Here is a 16308-nt window from a genome sequence, read left to right as displayed (position 1 = left end):
AACTGGGTCAGTCGCAAACAGTAACTCCCAACATTTCTACAGGTGTCACCGGCATCCGTGATTGTCCCCAGTCCCCTCGCTGAGGACTCTCTCTGCTCAGACTCCCCCCTTGGAGTGTGACATCCCAGAGGCCAGCAGCATCAAGCCTCCCGTCTTCCTACCGCAGCACCACAGGCCACAAGGCATTTCCCAGTGGCAAGGCAATCCCGTGAGTATTGGGGCTACACAAGTAAAAGAACTCTCTGAAAGAACTGGATGGCATCTTCTTTACCTAAATCAAATATGCAAACAACGTAACAAATGATCTGCCTGTTCAGGTGATATCTCCTTGTTTCTGAGTGGAGCTCATTTATTTGGGGGGAGAGATGTTCTCTTCCAGGCGGACTAATATAGGGAAGTAAAAGATACGTATGGATGCCCTTCAAGTGTTGTTTTCTCCCCTCAATGTAGCGAGTGACGTTGGACCGCTAGAGGGGTTGCTATGACAGAGACGGGGATTTTGCTTTGAACCTTCTTTTTCAAGGATAAACACTCATTCAATCCAAGAAAGACATTTTAGGAAATAAGTCAACATACAGAATTGATTTTATTCTTTCTGTACTTTGATGGAAACAGAAGATGCTTGGTGATACTCTACAATACTAGTCAGTTCAAATAAAATTGATGATCGCGACGTGAATCGTTCCGCACGACATCTAAGGGTCTTAACCGGGAGAATACTGGCATCTGTAAGGGAGAACATCCAAAGTTGAAACCCCTTGCATACTTAATTGTTCATGTCCTTCGTATCAAGGTTGCACAGATCACAGGAAAGTTCAAAGACCAAGAGCTGAATCTAAAAGAAAAAGAAAAAAGTCCATTTATTGTCATGATCACTGTCCCTGTCAATCTCCCGGCATCCCATACCTCACCCGCCGCACTGAACTCTGCCATGCGGCCCTGTGCTTAGAAGACAAGTCACTCATCAACTACGTACGCTAATGAAAAATGCTACCTTTAGGAGGCATTCGAACACCTCAGTAATAAGGGAGAGTATTTCCTCTAGCTGTAAACTTCGGAACATTTTCGATATCACCTTAGCCAGGATGCGCTGGACGTTTGCAAACACTTAATGCTACAGTCTATGCACGCTGTCGAACTGCCCTCCAAAAGTGGTGGCAGGATTCTGCAACTGGTGGAGGTCACGTGGAAAATAGAATTATATGCTAATTTGTTCCTATATTAAGTTATCATAGAAGGTCAGACCAAACGCGGCAGAATGAATTCTGGAAGAAAAAATTAACTAAATAGATTGGTATGCACCGTAGCAAAGTAAACTGTTTATCTTAATAGATACAAATACAAGAAAGGTGGTGTTTTTTTGAAATCTTTCAAAAAAATAAATGTGTTAGCCAACCCCAGGCAATGACCTGCATGGTTTAAAAACACTCTCTGTAAATAATTTTTCCCTAAAGAAGAACACGGGTATTTTGTTTGAAGGGAAATAAAAAAGAAGAAGAGTAATTTCCCCAAGAACAAAAGCTCTACTTTATCTACATATTTACCAAAACTTAATTCAAATAAATCAGTAGCCCTATACACACACTGTAAGATGAACACAAGGTTTAAACTACATTATGGGGTCAAGACGTGCTGAATACAATACCTTTATTATTTAACTCCAAAATAAACTAAACTGCAATATAGATGTTTTCCTTAGCCTCGCTTTGTCTGGGGGGGGGGGGGGAAGGCTTTCCTTAAAAAAATTATTGAGGAAAAAAAAATCTATATTCATTTCTTTTTCTAGAAGGCATATCTAGAGCCATTGCCTTATCCACAGATAAGTGGAAGAGATACTGCATCAACCTAAAAAAAAAAACTGTAGAGCAAATTAGTAATTAGTGATCGAAGAATTTGGGCTACCAGTTTCATATATGATGATGGCATATCCCTCACATTTCTATTTTCAAAGGTCCATTTATAGAAAAAGGGAAAGAATTTGGGGGTGGGGGGTGGAGCAATCAGAACTTACAGCATCTGAAACCATGGGATCCGTATTTTCTAAAGCATCCAGGCTATTGCAAAGCACAGCTAAGACGGATGACAAGATGTCTCTTTTTCCACACCCTTGGGCAAATTCCTGGGGTGGGGGGTACTGATAATTTTTGTCCCAGAGGCTCTCCTTTCTTCCATTAAAAGAGATGTTTATATTTTTCATTTTATTGCAACGTTTCCAATGCCATCCTACGAGCAAACTAGGACTCACAGGGAGTCATGTGAATTTTCTTTCAATTGGAGCTCATTTTTAATTTTTAAAGGGACTTTACCTACTGCTTTTAATAAGATTCTATTACTATTAATTCTCATGAAAGACACTGGATTCCCATGAGTATCCGTCTGACATCTTGTTCAAATACTTACTTTTCTGCTATATATGACCAGCAATGTTTACCCTATTTCCTCCTTACCCCGTTGGAGATGAAGATACTCATTCAGACACCCAGTCTTCAGGCTCCTCGATGGACTATAAAATATAGTTATATACTTCTCTACTATTATTCTTGTCTGAAGGACCTTATGTATTGGTATCTTCATCCATAAAAAGTTGAGAATTCCATTTAAAAAAAGCAGGGGAGGGTGTTGGGAGGTCGGGGGGGTGGGGGGAGAGTCGGACACAAATGAAAACATGCCCTGATGCCTGAGTAAATTAATCTTCATTCCCACTGAAAGCAAGCTGATGTCCAGGGACTGGGAATTATTCTACCATAAAATATGGCACATTAAATACTACAATAACCCATTTGAAATGTCTTAAGGTAATTATTGTGTCATCCACGAAATGATCGTACATATAGTTATATTTTAATATTCGGTACTGGAGGGTCTAAATGCAAAATATGTTGAAACTGTGGAAATAAGAAGTCAGGTCAAGATAAGATCAAGCAAATCAAATTCTCTGACTAAAAGTAAGACCCAAAATAAGATGTGAAAAAAGAATCGATAAGAGGAAGGGCAAAATATTTGGACCCTGGCTGTTATCACAAACGACACTATCATTCCCGATGGTTTGCATAGAAAACTCCTTATCTCTGCGAGCTAGTTGAAAAGAATGGAAAGCTTCTTACAGCCAGCTAAAAAGAAAGTCTTTACCAGGCTCCTTGAAAAAGCTCATTTTCACATTACTCAGGCTTCATTATGCTAAATCAATATTCGTTTAGTCACTGGGGTTATTGACATATTTTAAAATAAAAGTATACCCTTCAGCTACTGCACTCATTACAGGTAATTTGTCTTGTCAGAGAGCAGGGAATATTATCCTAGTCTTTCAGCGGCTGACAGCCCATGGAAATACCTCCCCATGGTTACAACTGTAAATAATTTTAAGGTAAAATATTGAAAAATCAATGACTGTTTCCTGCAATCTGTCACAAACAAATCAATCATAATCTGCACTGCCAGAGAGTATGATTTGAAGGAGATGGGAGCAGATGTAATTCTTGGCTGAAATCTCTCATTTCAAAATCACTTCACATAATGGTGTCATCATTTAAACACTTAACAGTCAGCGCAACTGCCACTGTAACATCTAGTTGGACGAAACCACAAGGAGGAGGAGGAGAAAACGCCATCACTAGTACGTTAACAAACATTTAATTTAAATGGTGGCTACGTTAGTAAATTTCGGCTGCAAACATTTTCACTTGCCCTCTTTCATAGGCCTACGTTCATCAAGGCTGCTTTTCTGCGTTCTAGTGCTTAATAAATTAGCCGGTGCCCCCAAATCTGCCTCTCCCACATGCACCTTTTATTTCAAATGTCCGCTATGGAGAATAAAATGTAGAATTAATAAATAAGACATCTGGGTGGTCGAACATCCAAGATTCTACCCATAAAACAGAGACAAAAAAATGGTGTCATAGGTGTCAGGATTATACTTTTAAAGTAGGTTTAAAGGTCTCAGTTGCCTGGATATTAAATTTTATATTTTCCTTCTATTAATACATATTACATTTCAACTTTGTAATACTGTGGCATATTTTAAGAGGACCGGCAAGACCCAGTCAATTTGAAAATACCCTTGCGTTCTGCACACAAGCTGTAGACCGGTAGTTTAAAAACGGAAGCAATAACCCAACTAGCTGAAGTGTAAAAGTTGGTCAAGGTCATAATGGTGAATAATTTTGTAAATGTAAACTGCTTTCCAAGTAATCATTTTGATGTCACCTTTTTTTTTTTCTTTCTAGGCTCCATTTTAAGTGCTTCCCAGGCTTACAGCCTCTACTGAGGCATCAATACAAGAATCAGATATCGGTGTACTTCCCTTTCTTGTTCTGTTCACCAGCTACATCATATGATTTACAGATTAAAGAGTCTTCTCTCTGCAGGTTTTTGTTTTTAACTGCACACTCGCCCCTCTCATGAAGAACCTGGTTTTAGCTACCACACTGCCTACCGATTTCCTAATTATATAATCGGACACCATGAAACCCCTTATTGTCCTAGTAATATCCCTCCATAGGTATAATTCAGGAAGTAGATATTTTTGGTGGCTAGAAAAGTGTATCGGTTTTCTTCAGAAGGAAAGAAAATAGATAGAAACACCATTCCACAGCTTAAGCCTGTACAAACATTCTTAGACACAGTCACTGGGCTTTTATAAAAGGGTCTTATGCCCTGTTCTTAATTTCACCTGCATATTCCATGTGGCAACACAGCACAGAAGCTTCTCTTACTGATACAAACAGTTTCTTCGAGGATCTTAGATTCGTCCTTTAACACTAACGTTAGATGTTGGAAAATGAAAAAGAAAAAAGAAAAAAGAAAAAACCCACACGGGTCAATTATCAAAGATCTCATCCAGAATAAACCCGAGGCCTCCATTCCATGCGAATCCCTGCAACAGCTGCAGAGGAAGCAGCAAGCCAACCTAGTGAGAGGAAAGGGAAAATGTGACCCGGGGCCTGGGATTACAAGGAAAATGGAAAGGGATGGAAAGGGGTGAACAGGGAACAGGGCCCGCCCGCACGGGTCCCCGCACCGGAGTGGCCTGTGGCCGGGCCCAGCTCGCTCCCAGGCAGGGTTCTGGGACCAGGTGCCAGTCACCGAGTCTCCCACGCAGGGTCCAGTCGAGGCTGGCAGTAAATGGCCCTGGCTCTGCAGGGAAGGCGACAAAGACCGGGAGGTGTATGCTGACAGCAGAGCACCGTGCTAAATGCACGCACATCAGCCGCAAACCAAAATGATGGCTCCTAGAACGGGGGAGGCCACCCTCACTGCTCTGATTCTCAGAAAGAAGCTATTTTAAGGGTGCTGAGTCTGGCTGGATGAGATTTCTCAGCTCTCCCGGCCCGGCCCGCAGCCCCGGGAGCAGCAGCTCCAAACTGAGCACGGGGTGGGGGTGGGGGGGGTGGCTGGAAAATCAGATCGTTCTGTAGCCCCGCATTTAAAGACATTGCTGTCTGGCAGATAAAGTTCTTATATGTAATAACTGCTCGGGATTACAGAGGAAAGTATTCTTTTAAAAGAGATAATATTACCTCCCTATCTTCAGAATCTCCTCCTTCCGATAGCCGGTACAGTAGCTCCATTATGAAGTGCAGATTCTTAAAAAGAAAAACAGCAATAGTTAGCTGTATCTTTCCCTCCACTTCCTTCCTTCGTGGAATTACAATTTAATTACCAATACTTCAATTGGTTTTATTCCCGAATAACACATTTCTCAAACGGCATACCCTAGCTATATCCACTGGCGAACATTTAGTACAACCTCCTCAGTGAATCAACCAGAACCCATTCCTGTTGAAAGGATGTGTTTTCTTCATCGTGTTTGTTTGTGTTTTTTTTTTTTAAATAGGGGACCTTCCCACCTATTTTATATAAAAGGGATCCTAGTTTCAATAGATTTGGACAGCATTAATACCCATGAGATATGAATCTTAATAAATTTTGGCTGACGACAGGAAACCAAACCAATAGGCATATATGTTTAGATTTTTCCTATTTTAGGCTGGGGGGGGGGCGGCGGACCCAACAAAGTAGATAAAAACGACAACAAAAAAGATTAAGCTTTAAAGGCAAACAGAGGAATCCCGTTGCCCGCCGCTTAACATTTTCCTTACGTTCGTTCGTCTTGTGTATTTTCTAATTTGTTGTCATCTGTCCCCTTTGGGTCACACTTGAAACCCCATCTTTGTAAGACCCAATCAGCGACAGGGGAACACAAGTGTGTGATTTGAAACTAATTACATATTCCTTCATCTTAGGCTAAAACTCACTTTAACCTCTCTGAAAGTTTTCAGAGAGGCATTTGTGGTGCTGCAGGCCGTACTAACTAGGGTGGCCTTCAGTTTAAATGAACGCTTTTTTCTTTGGTCACAGAACCATCTTACTTAACAAAATGTTCTTTATCGTTAAATCCAGTTCCTTGCCCCTCTCGATAGACAACACGAATATTCGGCAAAATAATTCGGTCTCCTAGCTTTTCTCATCTGCTTGGAGTCAGCAGCCCCCCCACCCCCCATTATGATGAGAGATGACAAGTTTTACACACACCTCACATTAAAAGAGTTTTGTATTGATGCCCGGAGCTGATACTCCCATTACATTTATTCTTAAAAGAGCTGGGTAATGAAAAGAACCAAGAATCGTAATTTGGCATAAACAGATCATTTCCTTTAAGTAACACTTCTTTTTCGATCAGACATAACCTCAGTCTTGACATTCATGAAAAGCACTGAGTTTATAAATTCCCCATCCAATGACATCATTAAAAAGAAGTTACTCAGTGTATTTCCTCGAATCAAACCTGTTTCTCTTTTACTGAATGTTTAATGCATTTAGTAGTTTTAATAATCAAAGGCCTCAAGTGACATTCTTTGCATTCTGTACTTAGTTCCTATTATCAATATAAATACTTTGGTAAAGCCAATGCTGAGACTATTTTGAGTTTACTTCACACACACACACACACACACACACACACACACACACTGTGTTGCAGACACTCACTTGCAGATGAGCCTGCGGATATGGAAGGAAAACATTCAGCCAACATTTGGAGGAAACTGATAGTTCAGAAGTCAACTTGGCTGCAAACATCCAAATGTATTAGGGCAACCTCATACTTATAACTTGCACATAAAAAAATGGAAATGATTCTGTTTGAAGAAACACAGCAGGCTGGTTAAATACTTTGGGGATACTAGGCACGAATAACTAATCTAATTTCCTCCAAGGTATCACTCCATATTATGCCAAATAAACAAATAAAGGCTGTATCAAGGTGTGGAGTATCGTTAGCCTGAGAAAAGGCTGGAAGAATGAATCACATAAATGATAACTGCAGGAGAAAATTACATTTCCTTCCCCTGAACAAATGTTAAGTGCATCCTTACTAATAAACAGTTAAGCTTGAACTACATTAGAATATACTGTTTTTCAGTTGTGAAGCATCTAAGTTAATTTGCCAAGCTAAACTGGTACTCAGGTGTACTTTATAAGAATACTGCACATTTATGCAGAAATAAGTTAGAAGTGTCACACTTCAGATCTGTGTTGTGACAGCAAACCACCGTCACTACCGACCAAGAGCAAATCCAGTCCAGGTTTGTACGTCTCCTTGGAGGCAGATTGGTGGCATCTTTTAAGAATGATTATTCTCTATAAAACAGCTAAGAATATACCAAAAAGGTGTTAGGAAAAAAGGAGCCAATCAAATGTAGAAACTGTAGGGAAATACACACAGATATTGAGCTATTGCCACACACAAAAAGGCTGGGCTATCTCAGAGTTACAACATGATTCCAAAATGCGATACTGTGTTCGCATTCTATTTTTAAAGGCCATGTTTAATTCACTTACGACTACAGGATTTCAGTTACTTGCATGGTATCAACTGAAGCACGTTTACATTTTTCCTAAGATTTATCTATAATGTAAAAGTATATGAACAATTATTCGCTGTTATTCATTAAAACAGACAATAGGCACTTAGTTCACATTTGCACTTCATTTCTTTTGACACAGCATATAAAATTTGAAAATAATGCATGGGTAACTGCATTGGGATGCCAGCACAAAAATTTTGATGGGGGGGGGGGAGGTGGGGGATAAGAAAAGCAATTATCTCAAAATTAATGCTCTTGTTTGAGTTTCAGCAAACAAATCTAAATAAGGCTTTCTTTGATTTTAGTTTGCCATGTAATTCTAGCCAGCTAATTATCTTTGGAGTCACGAATGAGCTGTGACTCTACACCTGGCTTCTCCGATCATATGCCCACGGCCTCCTTCACTTTCATTTCCTCTTTCTACATCGAGTTTTAATATTAAAGAAAAACACTCACATATCTTATATACACACTAATGGACAGTCAGCTTCCAGGAAATCATGGGCTACGAAGAAAGGGGGGAAATCTTAATGCAATACTTATGTTAAAGGGTATTAGGTGCTGGGTAAGCCAAGGGTAATAGAATCAGCAGCATCGTCCTTACATTGTTTTTGCATTCAGAAACCTGAAGTAAAGGAGAGTCATGTTATTTTAGTGATCACCCAGTTATGGTTCAGATCCTTGAGCTAATAAGAGGCTAAATGCACCATCTCCACTGGCTCATAATTCGGATTTGTAGACAATATTTCGGAAGAGACAAAAGAGGGTTTTCTTTTTTCTATTTCTGGAAATAAACACAAGGCATCGCGTAAACAGCTAGGCTAAGTACTTGCTCATACGAAAAGAGAAGCTATTTTACATCATTAAAACATTCTAGGAGACGGTTTTTCCAAAATATAAAGCGGCATGAATTGCTCACATATTCACAGTTTAATTCTATCCTTGATGCTGCACGTTAAGCCGGCCGTCCTCTAAAGATTGATTCTGCACACTAATAAATGTTTGCTTAATAAGAGACTGTCCCATTTCTGCATTTCTCTCTAAATTAGTAACCATTTCTCCGCAAGCATGGCGCACAAAGAAAGCTGACAAAGGCACTGGCCAAAAAGCCACAAGTAGTATTCCTGCACGCCAGAGCACTTAACACTAACCTATCCCTTCTCTCTAAAACTTCTGTTGCTGCCAAAGCGCTCACAAAATCTGGAAGCTCGAAGACAGGTTTCAAGTGCAATTAAATTCTCCCAAAGCAAAACTGTACAAAAATATGCTGCCCTTCTTATGTCACCATTTTATAGACAACATTTTCTCAGGATCTTAATTAAGATAACGATGCACACCTGTGTCAACATTCTCTGGCAGGACAGCCTTATCAATCATAATCCTTTAAGTACACTCCGAAACAGCAAAGCGATATGACAGAAGCAATCTGTTGCCTTTCCTGGTGCTGGTGTTGTGTCTCTCCCACAAGAATGATGAGATCTTTAAAATACAGCAGACCTACTTTTATGAGTCTTTAAAGTTTTCACTGTAAACAGTTATTACACTAAATAAACAGGAATAACCTCTTTTGCACTCGATTTACACAATGACAACCGTACAGCCAAAACTCGAAGAGCAGGGTCCGCTGCCATGTCTCGGCAATACAACTGTGGATCTTGTTTTAAAAGCTTTAAAGGTTAAGAGTTAGGCAGAAGTGGATCCGTGAGGACGCGACAAACCGAAAAGCCTTTAGGAAGTCTTAAAATCAGAATTTCTTTTAAGTTCTACGTTTAAAAAACAATTGGGGCGTATCTATCCCTAGCCTGAGTTAAATGTTCAGAAAGGTACAAACGCAAGAGTAAGTCCCCCCACGCCCCCTCCCCGGCAAGAAAATGGGTCATCTTGGTAATCTGAAATACGAGGGAGATAGATAGCTCCCACCTTTGCTGGGGGGAGAAAGCTTCAGTGACCAGAGACTATTGAAAGCACAGCTAACAAGTAAACAGGTTCCCGGAGTGGAGAAGGAAGGGAGGGGAGACGGGACCTTAACCGTCACCACGACCAAGATCAAAAGGTAAAAACCTCGTGTTTATCAGCAAAAATATAAAGACTTTCACATGGACTTGGAGAAAACCCGCCAGATGCTATCTGAATCCCATCTGCCTGCTAATGATCAGTTCTTCCATTTCACATATTAACACAAGTCTGAGGCGCCCGGCGGCTGCGGTCAGCCAAGCAGCAGAGCCATCAACGTGCAAATAAAGCAGAAAATAGAGACATCCTTAAAGAAATGAGTCTTAAATTTGACGCAGAGCGGAGGTGACAGCCACAGCAACAAAACCACAAATTCTAAATGCTTCAAAATCTTTCAGGATTCTCTCCAGTCCTTGACACCAAAAACAAGACAGTGAAAGGAATGGGTGGGGTGGGGTGGGGGGGCCGATAGCCTAGCGGCCCAGAGTGGCAGAATGATGTAATGAGGTTGTCTGTGTGACAGACTCCGATTCTCGGTGGCACAAACCTCCACGGCTCCATTTCAGACAACAGCACCCTGGCCCAGAGCCCAGAGGGTGAAGCGGGCGCGCGTGGGTGAAGGGGACACGCCCACGCGCGCCTGCCCGCAGACCGTGACCTCAGGCGAGGCCAGCCCGACACTCACTCGGCCCACGCCCGGCGGGCGGCGCGCGGGGCGCCGCCGCGTCCATCCGGTCCACGAAGGGACGCGGACGCGGCTCGAGGGCCACGCGGCGGGATGGAGGACCCGGGACTCACCTCTCCTCTGCGGCGCGGGCGCGCGGGCCGCGGACGCTCCCTCGTGGCTGGCGCGAGCCCCCGGCGGGCGGCGCGCGCGGGCTGCTACCGACCGTTAGCGCGAGGGGCTGCGGCGGCGGCGGCGGCGGCGGCGGCGGCGGCGGCGGCGGGCGGAGCCGGGGGCGGGCGCTGAGGAGCACAGGAGAGGCGGGAGCGAAGGGAGCGGGGCGGGGACGCTCGCCGCGACCACCGGCTTAGATCGAGCCCGACAGGACACCTCCCTTGGTTGCCCGAGAAGCCACCATTGGCCAGCTGCGCGCTCCCTCCCGCTCGAGCTGGCCCGGCAGCTCGGCCTCAGTCTCAGCAGGCTCACAGCCACCCGGAGCCCGGCTGCGCCCGCCTCCGCGGCCGTCGGCTTCTCGTCTCCATGACAATAGCGCGCCGACGCCCCGCCCAACCCCACCCCCTCGGCGCTGTGACTCGGAGGGAAGCGGGATCGCGTCGCCGAGGGGAGGAGCCAACAGAGGCCAGCGTCCAATTACAGATGGAGGCATGGAGGGATTGGGCGGGGCGGACCGAGAGATTTGCTGAATGTCCGCTTGAGGGGCGGAGCCAAAGGGAGAGCCGAGGGAGGGGAGGAGTTAGCGCGCGTGCGTGAAGTCCAGCCGCCAAGTGTGTCCGAGTGTACAGCGTGGGTTGGTGTGCGGGGACTGAAGCTCCGGAAATAAAGTGCATCCTGCTTGTGAAAGTCATCGCGGGAAACGGTGCAGTTGTGCCTCGGCTCGCGTGCGGCCCAGGTTTATAAAAGGCCACGAAGTCCCTGACATCCCGAGGTCCCGTGGAGTGCCCAACACTGTGCCTGCCCCTGTTTTGGTTCACCAGCGCCCCTGTCTGTCCCAGAGATCGAGTGCGTCTGTGGCTCGCGGCGGCGCGGGGTGGAGACACAGGCGGGAGGTCTGTTTTGTATTCTCACTGTGTGGCCGTCGTGGGCAAGAGCTCTGCCTGTGACTCAGTGGTGTGTGTTTGCCTTGCCAGCGCCTCGCTAAGCAAACAGTGGTTGGGTTGGGCAATGCCGAGCGTTTACAATGGAGCGTGGGCGGGCGCTAAAGTGCGTGTTAAGGGTAAGGGGGCCCGCACCGTCCACCACCAACCACCACCGGCCTGGCAGGGGGAGCTGCGGATGGAAAGCCGGGAGAAAGAGACAGCGAGTCGTGGCGGGGGCGGGAGGAGTGGGGCCCGGAGCCCACTCCCGCACAGCTGCTTCTCCGTCGGGCAGCTCATGCCCACTACCTCTGCTCTGGAGAAAGGCTACCCGCGTAGTCCCGCCTCCCCCTTCCCTCGCGGTTGGACGCGGAGTTGGTGGAAGGGAGGCCGGGCCGGAGACGTGCAGATGTCCAAGGCCTGTCTCTTCGCCCACCTGCTGCTGCTGCTGCTGGCGGAAAGGGACAGTCGTCCCGGACCCCCTGCGCCCCGGACGCAGGCATCCCTCCGTCTCTCCCAGGGACCTCCATTCCAGGTCTCCAAACTCGCTCTCCGGTTCCCCGGCTAGGACGCGAAGCCGGGAGCGAGTAGGCGGCGATCCGCCTCGGAGCCCGGCCTCTTGGCTAACAAGAAATCCGCTAACTTCGCGGTTTACTCTGGCCAGCACAGGGCACGGCGTTCGGCGGCTCGCAGTCCGCCGCCTCGTCGCCTTTGTGCTGCGGGGCGGCCGGACTGGCCCACCAGGGCCCGCCTTGCGTCGGAACTGCCGCTCCAGCCCGACTTAGCAGGGAAGGAAAGTTGGAAGAGATCGGCGCGCCTGGGATGTGATTGTCATCCTGGGGCCGGCGCTCGAGAGTCTGAGAAAGAGAGAGAGAGGGAGAGAGACCCGGGAGAGGAGGGGCGGGGGGGGGAGAAAAAGAGGAGGGGGAGAGGAGGGCCGCGGTGGAGAGGCGGGCGCGAGGGAGGGGCGAGGGGAGCGCCAGCGAGCGGGAGAGGGAGCCGGGGAGGAAGAGGGAGAGGGCGAGGCACGCCTGGCGGCCGGGTTGGCTGCGGCCGCCCAGAGGTTCCTGCCAGTCCTCCCACCGACTACACCCCGGGAAGGAGGAGCTTCAGGCGCGCACAAGGCGTCAGAATCCTCAATTTCCAACTTAGCATCTTGGCAGGACCTTTGCGAAGCCAAAAGCAGAGCCCCCCAGTGCAAAGAGCGAGGGGGAAAAAGAGAAAGCAGCAAGGGAGGGCGGGGTGGGGGGGGAACGCAGCCGGGGCGAGCGAGGCGCGCAGAGGAGCGGGCTCGGCAGTCGCAGCCGGAGGCGCGCGGGAAGCCAGCGAGGAGGCGCCGGGGGCCGGAGCCCGGGAGCCGGGGCCCGAGAAGCGGCAGCCGGGGGCAGCCGGAGGCCAGGTGCCCGCCCGCTCGCCCTCGCAGGGCGCCGCCCGGCTCGTTGGCGGCCGCGGCGCGGCGCGCCCCATGCCCGTGTGTGGCCATGTCCTACCCGCAGGGCTACTTGTACCAGCCGTCCGCCTCGCTGGCGCTCTACTCGTGCCCGGCGTACAGCACCAGCGTCATCTCGGGGCCCCGCACGGATGAGCTCGGCCGCTCGTCGTCGGGCTCCGCGTTCTCGCCCTACGCCGGCTCCACCGCCTTCACGGCGCCCTCGCCGGGCTACAACTCGCACCTCCAGTACGGTGCCGACCCCGCGGCAGCTGCCGCCGCCGCCTTCTCTTCGTACGTGGTGAGTGAGCGGGAGCCGCGGCGGGCAAGGGCAGCTGGGGCCGCGCGGGGCGGGCGGGGGCTGCGGGGCACACGGGCCTCGGCGCCACGGCGGACCGCCCCCGCCGAGCTGCGCGGCCCCTGCAAACTTGGGAGACCGACTCGGTCGGCTTCGCCCGGGCCTCCGGCTCAGGAGTTGCTCGGGGAGCAGAGCCGCCTCCTGCTTGGGTCTCCGAGCTGGCGGAGAGGGGTTTTTTTTTGGGGGGGGGGGGGGGGGGGAGGTCGCTGCAATCAAAGAGCAGCACTCGGTTCCAACGTGAGCTCCAGGCCGTCCTGCAAATTTTAGTTCATTTTATTATTTTTTTGGTTGTGCCATTTTGGAAAAGTAGTTCAAAAGAAAGGGGCCAGAAATCCGCGCAGAAGCGTGCTAAATCTATGTAAATGTGTTTGGCCTCGCCTTTAATTAGTCCTCCAAAATGTTGCAAATCCGTAATCCTATCTTCGCAATCCGATTTGGAGGTATTAAATTTCTGAAAAGTCGGCCGAGCTGCGGTGCATCCGGGATTTTTCGGCCGGGTGCACTTTCTGGAAAAGCGCGGTGGCTTCGGTTTGGGGTAACATTTTTGGAGGGGTGGGGAGTGCCGGGGCGAGGCTTAGCTTTTCCTTCGCCTTTCTCTGTGGGGGTAAAAATGCCTTGACTTCCCGTGCTCTCCCTCTTTGCGCCTACCGTGCAGCCACCCAGGCACGGGTGCAGAGTCGCTGCAGCCGCCCAGGCCTCTGTCTGGGTGCAGGGCCCCGCCGAGGTGGCCGGATCTGCGCCTGGGGGGCGGACCTGCCCCGGGCACACGAGGGGCCTACAGTAGGGTGCCGCTGGGGCCAGGACGGCTTCAAGCGCCCCCGAAGGACTGGAGCCAGGAGTTGGCGCCCCCGCTGCCTTCCGAGGAGGAGGTGCCCCTGGGTCTGAGCCCGCCAGCCTTACCCCAGGGATAGCCTGGAGCCCCGGCCTCACAGCTCGCGCACCCCCGGGGACGCAGGGAGAGTGTGCTTCGGTCGTCTAGGTGGTACCGGGGCTCCAGGCCCACTCTCACCTTCTCTCTGCGTGTTCCTTGCAGGGCTCTCCCTACGATCACACCCCGGGCATGGCAGGCTCCTTGGGGTACCACCCCTACGCGGCGCCCCTGGGCTCGTACCCGTACGGGGACCCCGCGTACCGGAAGAACGCCACGCGAGACGCCACCGCCACGCTCAAGGCCTGGCTGAACGAGCACCGCAAGAACCCCTACCCCACCAAGGGCGAGAAGATCATGCTGGCCATCATCACCAAGATGACCCTCACCCAGGTGTCCACCTGGTTCGCCAACGCGCGCCGGCGCCTCAAGAAGGAGAACAAGATGACGTGGACGCCGCGGAACCGCAGCGAGGACGAGGAGGAGGAGGAGAACATCGACCTGGAGAAGAACGACGAAGATGAGCCCCAGAAGCCCGAGGACAAGGGAGACTCCGAGGGCCCCGAAGCAGGTTGGTGGACGCGGGAAGGGGTGTGTTGAGCGGGCGTAGGAAGGGAAGGGGGGGGGCTGGAGGTTGGGGGCAAGGGTCTCTGCCTCTGCGGCCGGGGACCTGGGCCGCGCCGCTGGGCCTCCGCGCCCCTTGACGGCCTGGGGTTTCTCCCGCAGGAGGAGCGGAGCAGAAGGCGGCTTCGGGCTGCGAGCGGCTGCAGGGGCCGCCCACTCCCGCCGGCAAGGAGACGGAGGGCAGCCTCAGCGACTCGGATTTTAAGGAGCCGCCATCCGAGGGCCGTCTAGACGCTCTGCCTGCGCCCCCCCGCGCCGGCGGGCCCTCCCCGGCCGGGCCAGCGGCCGCGCGGCTGGCGGAGGACCCGGCCCCTCACTACCCCTCGGGCGCGCCGGCTCCGGGCCCGCACCCAGCCGCGGGAGAGCTGCCCCCCGGTCCCGGCGGGCCCTCGGTCATACACTCGCCGCCGCCGCCGCCGCCGCCGCAGGCGGTGCTCGCCAAGCCCAAACTGTGGTCTCTGGCAGAGATCGCCACATCCTCGGACAAGGTCAAGGACGGGGGCGGCGGGAGCGAAGGCTCTCCATGCCCACCGTGCCCCGGGCCGGTGGCGGGCCAAGCCTTAGGAGGCAGCCGCGCGTCGCCGGCCCCGGCGCCACCGCGCTCCCCCTCGGCGCAGTGTCCCTTTCCAGGCGGGACCGTGCTGTCCCGGCCTCTCTACTACACGGCGCCCTTCTATCCCGGCTACACGAACTATGGCTCCTTCGGACACCTTCACGGCCACCCAGGGCCAGGGCCAGGCCCCACAACCGGTCCGGGCTCGCATTTCAATGGATTAAACCAGACCGTGTTGAACCGAGCGGACGCTTTGGCTAAAGACCCGAAAATGTTGCGGAGCCAGTGCCAGCTAGATCTGTGCAAAGACTCTCCCTATGAATTGAAGAAAGGTATGTCCGACATTTAACGCGGGCTGCGTCGGTCCCGGACTTTGCTAATTTATTAAAAAAAACATGGCCTTGGCAGTTATTTTTCCATCACCAAGAGAGAGAAACAAAACTACCCCTCCTATTAAAAAGTTTATAGTTCATGGAGATGGATGACATAAAAATGTAAACATCTCCACACACAAAAAAATGTCTTAACCAACCGAAAAGAAAAATTAAAAAAAAAAAAAAGGATTTGTATTAAATCTTATTCTGTATATTTAATGTAGCATTTTTGTATTTAAATTGATAATTCAATATCTTTGAAGTAAATTATGAAATTAAGACACCTGTACAGGCATTTAATGTTTTTTTTTGTAATATAAATATATACATTTGTGTTTCCCCCGAAACTGTTTCATAGTTTAAAAAATACAAGTTTAATTTAATTTTTTACACCTATTGATTTTTCTGGGTATGAGCTAAAGTATTATTACAGAAAGGAAACAGGTTATACTCTTAGATTTAAAAAGTAAAAGAAACTGCAGCCGCCTTTGTAAAATGCAAAATATTTAATTAAAAGAGATTTTAA

General features: G+C 49.4%; 1 protein-coding gene and 1 long non-coding RNA gene across 3 annotated transcripts; one reads left to right on the top strand and one right to left on the bottom strand.

The window, feature by feature from the left end:
• Positions 1–567: 567 nt before the first annotated feature.
• LOC120238359 lies at positions 568–11032 on the bottom strand. 2 transcript variants are annotated; one of them, XR_005530198.1, is made up of 3 exons: positions 10617–11032; positions 5517–5582; positions 568–835 (listed from the first exon to the last, which is right to left on the bottom strand). It is a non-coding gene; the product is annotated as an uncharacterized LOC120238359 (long non-coding RNA). The 2 variants fall into 2 exon arrangements; XR_005530201.1 differs by lacking the exon at positions 10617–11032 and adding an exon at positions 10504–10567.
• Positions 11033–13057: 2025 nt separating this feature from the next.
• Positions 13058–15848, top strand: IRX5 (iroquois homeobox 5). The gene is made up of 3 exons (XM_039241989.1): positions 13058–13306; positions 14397–14802; positions 14958–15848. The coding sequence occupies exons 1-3, from the start codon at positions 13058–13060 to the stop codon at positions 15755–15757; spliced, it is 1455 nt and encodes a 484-aa protein (XP_039097920.1). The 3' UTR covers positions 15758–15848.
• Positions 15849–16308: the final 460 nt, after the last annotated feature.

This window comes from Hyaena hyaena, unplaced genomic scaffold, assembly GCF_003009895.1.
Source record: "Hyaena hyaena isolate Hyena2069 unplaced genomic scaffold, ASM300989v1 scaffold_7, whole genome shotgun sequence".
In the NCBI taxonomy this organism is placed as follows: Eukaryota; Metazoa; Chordata; class Mammalia; order Carnivora; family Hyaenidae; genus Hyaena; species Hyaena hyaena.
Note: the sequence above shows the minus strand (reverse complement) of the source record. Positions and strands in the feature narration are given on the sequence as shown.

What these genes read in the sequence shown, in the direction of transcription:
- IRX5 (XM_039241989.1), top strand. Translation starts at nt 13,058, where the DNA reads ATGTCCTACCCGCAGGGCTACTTGTACCAGCCGTCCGCCTCGCTGGCG. An exon ending in CCGCCTTCTCTTCGTACGTG is followed by an intron (nt 13,307 to 14,396) that starts GTGAGTGAGCGG and finishes TGTTCCTTGCAG; the next exon opens with GGCTCTCCCTACGATCACAC. An exon ending in CTCCGAGGGCCCCGAAGCAG is followed by an intron (nt 14,803 to 14,957) that starts GTTGGTGGACGC and finishes TTTCTCCCGCAG; the next exon opens with GAGGAGCGGAGCAGAAGGCG.